The 8,399-nt window shown below is 46.6% G+C and overlaps 1 protein-coding gene across 2 annotated transcripts in view; it reads right to left on the bottom strand.

Annotated features, from left to right (window-relative positions):
- Positions 1-1,515: 1,515 nt before the first annotated feature.
- Positions 1,516-8,399, bottom strand: part of LOC142923347 (uncharacterized) — a 67,701-nt gene continuing 60,817 nt past the window's right edge. The window contains exon 11 of one of the 2 annotated variants that reach the window (XM_076064421.1): positions 1,516-1,663. In XM_076064421.1, the coding sequence (XP_075920536.1) occupies positions 1,538-1,663 (126 nt within the window). In that variant the 3' untranslated portion in view covers positions 1,516-1,537. The remainder of the gene's footprint in view (positions 1,664-8,399) is intronic. The other variant, XM_076064420.1, reaches the window with a different exon arrangement.

The raw sequence follows: 8,399 nt of genomic DNA, 5'->3' as shown, positions 1-8,399 counted from the left end.
TGAGTGAGTGAGTGAGTGGGTGAGTGACTGAGTGAGTGATTGAGTGGGTGAGTGTGGTGAGTGGGTGTATGAGTGAGTGAGTGGGTGAGTGACTGAGTGAGTGAGTGGGTGAGTGAGTAGGTGAGTGAGTGAGTGGGTGAGTGAGTGAGTGAGTGGGTGGGTGAGTGAGTGAGTGGGTGAGTGAGTGAGTGGGTGAGTGAGTGGGTGAGTGAGTGAGTGGGTGAGTGGGTGGGTGAGTGAGTGGGTGAGTGACTGAGTGAGTGGGTGAGTGAGTGAGTGAGTGGGTGGGTGGAGTGAGTGGGTGAGTGAGTGAGTGGGTGAGTGAGTGGGTGAGTGAGTGATTGAGTGAGTGAGTGGGTGAGTGATTGAGTGAGTGAGTGGGTGAGTGAGTGAGTGGGTGAGTGAGTGAGTGAGTGGGTGAGTGGGTGAGTGATTGAGTGAGTGAGTGGGTGAGTGAGTGAGTGGGTGAGTGAGTGAGTGAGTGGGTGAGTGACTGAGTGATTGAGTGAGTGAGTGAGTGGGTGAGTGAGTGGGTGAGTGAGTGAGTGAGTGGGTGGGTGAGTGAGTGGGTGAGTGGGTGAGTGAGTGAGTGAGTGGGTGAGTGAGTGATGAGTGAGGTGGGTGAGTGAGTGGGTGAGTGACTGAGTGAGTGGGTGAGTGAGTGAGTGAGTGGGTGAGTGAGTGAGTGAGTGAGTGGGTGAGTGAGTGAGTGAGTGGGTGAGTGAGTGAGTGGGTGAGTGATTGAGTGAGTGGGTGAGTGAGTGGGTGAGTGAGTGAGTGAGTGGGTGAGTGAGTGAGTGAGTGAGTGGGTGAGTGAGTGAGTGAGTGGGTGAGTGACTGAGTGAGTGGGTGAGTGAGTGAGTGAGTGGGTGAGTGAGTGAGTGAGTGGGTGAGTGAGTGAGTGGGTGGGTGAGTGATTGAGTGGGTGAGTGAGTGACTGAGTGAGTGAGTGAGTGGGTGAGTGAGTGAGTGAGTGGGTGAGTGAGTGAGTGAGTGGGTAGTGAGTGAGTGAGTGAATGAGTGAGTGAGTGGGTGAGTGATTGAATGAGTGGGGGAGTGAGTGAGTGAGTGGGTGAGGTGAGTGAGTGGGTGAGTGACTGAGTGAGTGAGTGGGGTGAGTGACTGAGTGAGTGAGTGAGTGATTGAGTGAGTGAGTGGGTGAGTGAGTGGGTGAGTGGGTGAGTGAGTGGGTGAGTGAGTGAGTGGGTGAGTGGGTGAGTAAGTGAGTGAGTGGATGAGTGAGTGGGTGAGTGAGTGAGTGGGTGAGTGAGTGGGTGAGTGAGTGAGTGGGTGAGTGGGTGAGTGGGTGAGTGGGTGGGTGAGTGGGTGGGTGAGTGAGTGAGTGGGTGAGTGAGTGGGTGGGTGAGTGAGTGAGTGGGTGAGTGAGTGGGTTAGTGGGTGAGTGAGTGAGTGGGTGAGTGGGTGAGTGAGTGGGTGGGTGGGTGGGTGAGTGAGTGGGTGAGTGAGTGAGTGGGTGAGTGACTGAGTGATTGAGTGAGTGGGTGAGTGAGTGAGTGAGTGGGTGAGTGAGTGAGTGCTACTCACCGTGTGTGTACTTTAAGATGTTCTCCAGCAGTAAGGGATACTTCGTGAGCCTCTGCATTTGCATGGGGATCAAATCCTTGAGTTGGAGTCTGCGGCAGAGTGGGTGACTCTCAGCTTCCTGAAACACAAAACCACAACACTCCGATGTTAAAGTGTCTACCCATAGACTCCAATGTTAAAGTGTCTACCCATAGACTTCAATGTTAAAGTGTCTACCCATAGACTTCAATGTTAAAGTGTCTACCCATAGACTTCAATGTTAAAGTGTCTACCCGTAGACTTCAATGTTAAAGTGTCTACCCATAGACTTCAATGTTAAAGTGTCTACCCATAGACTTCAATGTTAAAGTGTCTACCCATAGACTTCAATGTTAAAGTGTCTACCCATAGACCTCATTGTTAAAGTGTCTACCCATAGACTTCAATGTTAAAGTGTCTACCCATAGACTTCAATGTTCAAGTGTCTACCCATAGACTTCAATGTTAAAGTGTCTACCCATAGACTTCAATGTTAAAGTGTCTACCCATAGACTTCAATGTTAAAGTGTCTACCCATAGACTTCAATGTTAAAGTGTCTACCCATAGACTTCAATGTTAAAGTGTCTACCCATAGACTTCAATGTTAAAGTGTCTACCCATAGACTTCAATGTTAAAGTGTCTACCCATAGACTTTAACGTTAAAGTGTCTACCCACAGACTTCAATGTTAAAGTGTCTACCCATAGACTTCAATGTTAAAGTGTCTACCCATAGACTTCAATGTTAAAGTGTCTACCCATAGACTTCAATGTTAAAGTGTCTACCCATAGACTTCAATGTTAAAGTGTCTACCCATAGACTTCAATGTTAAAGTGTCTACCCATAGACTTCAATGTTAAAGTGTCTACCCGTAGACTTCAATGTTAAAGTGTCTACCCATAGATTTCAATGTTAAAGTGTCTACCCTTAGACTTCAATGTTAAAGTGTCTACCCATAGACGTCAATGTCAAAGTGTCTACCCATAGACTTCAATGTTAAAGTGTCTACCCATAGACTTCAATGTTAAAGTGTCTACCCATAGACTTCAATGTTAAAGTGTCTACCCATAGACTTCAATGTTAAAGTGTCTACCCATAGACTTCAATGTTAAAGTGTCTACCCTTAGACTTCAATGTTAAAGTGTCTACCCATAGACTTCAATGTTAAAGTCTCTACCCATAGACTTCAATGTTAAAGTGTCTACCCATAGACTTCAATGTTAAAGTGGCTACCCATAGACTTCAATGTTAAAGTGGCTACCCATAGACTTCAATGTTAAAGTGTCTACCCATAGACTTCAATGTTAAAGTGTCTACCCATAGACTTCAATGTTAAAGTGTCTACCCATAGACTTCAATGTTAAAGTGTCTACCCATAGACTTCAATGTTAAAGTGTCTACCCATAGACTTCAATGTTAAAGTGTCTACCCATAGACTTCAATGTTAAAGTGTCTACCCATAGACTTCAATGTTAAAGTGTCTACCCATAGACTTCAATGTTAAAGTGTCTACCCATAGACTTCAATGTTAAAGTGTCTACCCATAGACTTCAATGTTAAAGTGTCTACCCATAGACTTCAATGTTAAAGTGTCTACCCATAGACTTCAATGTTAAAGTGTCTACCCGTAGACTTCAATGTTAAAGTGTCTACCCATAGACTTCAATGTTAAAGTGTCTACCCATAGACTTCAATGTTAAAGTGTCTACCCATAGACTTCAATGTTAAAGTGTCTACCCATAGACCTCATTGTTAAAGTGTCTACCCATAGACTTCAATGTTAAAGTGTCTACCCATAGACTTCAATGTTCAAGTGTCTACCCATAGACTTCAATGTTAAAGTGTCTACCCATAGACTTCAATGTTAAAGTGTCTACCCATAGACTTCAATGTTAAAGTGTCTACCCATAGACTTCAATGTTAAAGTGTCTACCCATAGACTTCAATGTTAAAGTGTCTACCCATAGACTTCAATGTTAAAGTGTCTACCCATAGACTTCAATGTTAAAGTGTCTACCCATAGACTTTAACGTTAAAGTGTCTACCCACAGACTTCAATGTTAAAGTGTCTACCCATAGACTTCAATGTTAAAGTGTCTACCCATAGACTTCAATGTTAAAGTGTCTACCCATAGACTTCAATGTTAAAGTGTCTACCCATAGACTTCAATGTTAAAGTGTCTACCCATAGACTTCAATGTTAAAGTGTCTACCCATAGACTTCAATGTTAAAGTGTCTACCTGTAGACTTCAATGTTAAAGTGTCTACCCGTAGACTTCAATGTTAAAGTGTCTACCCATAGATTTCAATGTTAAAGTGTCTACCCTTAGACTTCAATGTTAAAGTGTCTACCCATAGACGTCAATGTTAAAGTGTCTACCCATAGACTTCAATGTTAAAGTGTCTACCCATAGACTTCAATGTTAAAGTGTCTACCCATAGACTTCAATGTTAAAGTGTCTACCCATAGACTTCAATGTTAAAGTGTCTACCCATAGACTTCAATGTTAAAGTGTCTACCCTTACACTTCAATGTTAAAGTGTCTACCCATAGACTTCAATGTTAAAGTCTCTACCCATAGACTTCAATGTTAAAGTGTCTACCCATAGACTTCAATGTTAAAGTGGCTACCCATAGACTTCAATGTTAAAGTGGCTACCCATAGACTTCAATGTTAAAGTGTCTACCCATAGACTTCAATGTTAAAGTGTCTACCCATAGACTTCAATGTTAAAGTGTCTACCCATAGACTTCAATGTTAAAGTGTCTACCCATAGACTTCAATGTTAAAGTGTCTACCCATAGACTTCAATGTTAAAGTGTCTACCCATAGACTTCAATGTTAAAGTGTCTACCCATAGACTTCAATGTTAAAGTGTCTACCCATAGACTTCAATGTTAAAGTGTCTACCCATAGACTTCAATGTTAAAGTGTCTACCCATAGACTTCAATGTTAAAGTGTCTACCCATAGACTTCAATGTTAAAGTGTCTACCCATAGACTTCAATGTTAAAGTGTCTACCCATAGACTTCAATGTTAAAGTGTCTACCCGTAGACTTCAATGTTAAAGTGTCTACCCGTAGACTTCAATGTTAAAGTGTCTACCCATAGACTTCAATGTTAAAGTGTCTACCCATAGACTTCAATGTTAAAGTGTCTACCCACAGACTTCAATGTTAAAGTGTCTACCCATAGACTTCAATGTTAAAGTGTCTACCCATAGACTTCAATGTTAAAGTGTCTACCCATAGACTTCAATGTTAAAGTGTCTACCCATAGACTTCAATGTTAAAGTGTCTACCCATAGACTTCAATGTTAAAGTGTCTACCCATAGACTTCAATGTTAAAGTATTTACCCATAGACTTCAATGTTAAAGTGTCTACCCACAGACTTCAATGTTAAAGTGTTTACCCATAGACTTCAATGTTAAAGTGTTTACCCATAGACTTCAATGTTAAAGTGTCTACCCATAGACTTCAATGTTAAAGTGTCTACCCATAGACTTCAATGTTAAAGTGTCTACCCATAGACTTCAATGTTAAAGTGTCTACCCATAGACTTCAATGTTAAAGTGTCTACCCATAGACTTCAATGTTAAAGTATTTACCCATAGACTTCAATGTTAAAGTGTCTACCCACAGACTTCAATGTTAAAGTGTTTACCCATAGACTTCAATGTTAAAGTGTTTACCCATAGACTTCAATGTTAAAGTGTCTACCCATAGACTTCAATGTTAAAGTGTCTACCCATAGACTTCAATGTTAAAGTGTCTACCCATAGACTTCAATGTTAAAGTGTCTACCCATAGACTTCAATGTTAAAGTGTCTACCCATAGACTTCAATGTTAAAGTGTCTACCCATAGACTTCAATGTTAAAGTGTCTACCCATAGACTTCAATGTTAAAGTGTCTACCCATAGACTTCAATGTTAAAGTGTCTACCCATAGACTTCAATGTTAAAGTGTCTACCCATAGACTTCAATGTTAAAGTGTCTACCCATAGACTTCAATGTTAAAGTGTCTACCCATAGACTTCAATGTTAAAGTGTCTACCCATAGACTTCAATGAATGAGTGAGTGTGAGTGAGTGAGCGAGTGAGTGAGTTGGTGAGTGAGTTTGTGAGTGAGTTGGTGAGTGAGTTAGTGAGTGAGCTGGTGAGTGAGTGAGCTTGTGAGTGAGTTGGTGAGTGAGTGAGCTGGTGAGCGAGCTGGTGGGTGAGTGAGTGGTGAGTGAGCGAGCTGGTGAGTGAGTGAGTGGTGAGTGAGTGGGTGAGCTGGTGAGTGAGCTGGTGAGCGAGCTGGTGAGTGAGTGAGTGGTGAGTGAGCTGGTGAGTTAGCTGGTGAGTGAGTTAGCTAGTGAGTGAGTGGGTGAGTTGGTGAGTGGTGAGCGAGCGAGTGGTGAGCGAGCTGGTGAGTGAGTTGGTGAGGGAGTGGTGAGCGAGTGAGCTGGTGAGTGAGTTGGTGAGTGAGTGAGTTAGTGAACTGGTGAGTGAGTGGATGAGTGAGTGAGTGAGCTGGTGAGTGAGTGAGTGAGCTGGTGAGTGAGTGAGCTGGTGAGCGAGTGGTGAGCGAGCTGGTGAGTGAGTGAGTGAGTGAACTGGTGAGTGAGTGGGTGAGCTGGTGAGTGAGTGAGCGAGCTGATGAGTGAGCTGGTGAGTGAGCTGGTGAGCGAGTGAGGGAGCTGGTGAGCGAGCTGGTGAGTGAGCTGGTGAGTGAGCTGGTGAGTGAGTGAGTTGGTGACGGAGTGGTGAGTGAGGAAGTGAGTGAGTGAGCTGGTGAGTGAGTGAGTGGTTGAGTGGGTGAGTGAGCTGGTGAGTGAGTGGGTGAGCTGGTGAGTGAGTTGGTGAGTGAGTGAGCTGGTGAGCGAGCTGGTGAGAGAGTGAGCTGGTGAGTGAGTGAGTTGGTGAGGGAGTGGTGAGTGAGGAAGTGAGTGAGTGAGCTGGTGAGTGAGTGAGTGGTTGAGTGGGTGAGTGAGCTGGTGAGTGAGTGGGTGAGCTGGTGAGTGAGTTGGTGAGTGAGTGAGCTGGTGAGCGAGCTGGTGAGAGAGTGAGCTGGTGAGTGAGTGAGTTGGTGAGTTGGTGAGTGAGTTGGTGAGTGAGTGAGCTGGTGAGTGAGTGAGTGGTGAGTGAGCGAGCGAGCTGGTGAGTGAGCTGGTGAGCGAGCTGGTGAGTTGGTGAGCGAGTGGTGAGCGAGCTGGTGAGTGAGTGAGTGAGCTGCTGAGCGAGCTGGTGAGTTGGTGAGCGAGTGGTGAGCGAGCTGGTGAGTGAGTGAGTGAGTGGTGAGCGAGTGAGTGGTGAGTGAGTGAGCTGGTGAGCGAGTGAGCGAGCTGGTGAGTGAGTGAGTGGTGAGTGAGTGTGTGAGCTGGTGAGTGAGCTGGTGAGCGAGCTGGTGAGTGAGTGAGTGGTGAGTGAGCTGGTGAGTTAGCTGGTGAGTGAGTTAGCTGGTGAGTGAGTGGGTGAGTTGGTGAGTGAGTGGTGAGCGAGCGAGTGGTGAGAGAGCTGGTGAGTAGTGAGTTGGTGAGGGAGTGGTGAGCGAGTGAGCTGGTGAGTGAGTTGGTGAGTGAGTGAGTGAGTGAACTGGTGAGTGAGTGGATGAGTGAGTGAGTGAGCTGGTGAGTGAGTGAGTGAGCTGGTGAGCGAGTGGTGAGCGAGCTGGTGAGTGAGTGAGTGAACTGGTGAGTGAGTGGGTGAGCTGGTGAGTGAGTGAGTGAGTGGTGAGCGAGTGAGTAGTGAGTGAGTGAGCTGGTGAGCGAGTGAGTGAGCTGGTGAGCGAGCGAGTGAGTTGGTGAGCGAGTGGTGAGCGAGCTGGTGAGTGAGTGAGCTGCTGAGCGAGCTGGTGAGTTGGTGAGCGAGTGGTGAGCGAGCTGGTGAGTGAGTGAGTGAGTGGTGAGCGAGTGAGTGGTGAGTGAGTGAGCTGGTGAGTGAGTGAGTGGTGAGTGAGTGGGTGAGCTGGTGAGTGAGTGAGCTGGAGAGTGAGCTGGTGAGTGAGTGAGTTGGTGAGGGAGTGGTGAGTGAGGAAGTGAGTGAGTGAGCTGGTGAGTGAGTGAGTGGTTGAGTGGGTGAGTGAGCTGGTGAGTGAGTGGGTGAGCTGGTGAGTGAGTGGGTGAGCTGGTGAGTGAGTGAGTGAGCTGGTGAGTGAGTGGGTGAGCTGGTGAGTGAGTTGGTGAGTGAGTGAGCTGGTGAGCGAGCTGGTGAGAGAGTGAGCTGGTGAGTGAGTGAGCTGGTGAGTTGGTGAGTGAGTTGGTGAGTGAGTGAGCTGGTGAGTGAGTGAGTGAGTGGTGAGTGAGCGAGCGAGCTGGTGAGTGAGCCGGTGAGCGAGCTGGTGAGTTGGTGAGCGAGTGGTGAGCGAGCTGGTGAGTGAGTGAGTGAGCTGCTGAGCGAGCTGGTGAGTTGGTGAGCGAGTGGTGAGCGAGCTGGTGAGTGAGTGAGTGAGTGGTGAGCGAGTGAGTGGTGAGTGAGTGAGCTGGTGAGCGAGTGAGCGAGCTGGTGAGTGAGTGAGTGGTGAGTGAGTGGGTGAGCTGGTGAGTGAGCTGGTGAGCGAGCTGGTGAGTGAGTAAGTGGTGAGTGAGCTGGTGAGTTAGCTGGTGAGTGAGTTAGCTGGTGAGTGAGTGGGTGAGTTGGTGAGTGAGTGGTGAGCGAGCGAGTGGTGAGCGAGCTGGTGAGTGAGTGAGTTGGTGAGGGAGTGGTGAGCGAGTGAGCTGGTGAGTGAGTTGGTGAGTGAGTGAGTGAACTGGTGAGTGAGTGGATGAGTGAGTGAGTGAGCTGGTGAGTGAGTGAGTGAGCTGGTGAGCGAGCTGGTGAGTGAGTGAGTGAGTGAACTGGTGAGTG

The sequence above is a fragment of the Petromyzon marinus genome, unplaced genomic scaffold (assembly GCF_048934315.1).
Source record: "Petromyzon marinus isolate PM22_M1 ecotype Great Lakes invasive population unplaced genomic scaffold, UKy_Petmar_22M1.pri1.0 PM_Scaffold_436, whole genome shotgun sequence".
In the NCBI taxonomy this organism is placed as follows: Eukaryota; Metazoa; Chordata; class Hyperoartia; order Petromyzontiformes; family Petromyzontidae; genus Petromyzon; species Petromyzon marinus.
Note: the sequence above shows the minus strand (reverse complement) of the source record. Positions and strands in the feature narration are given on the sequence as shown.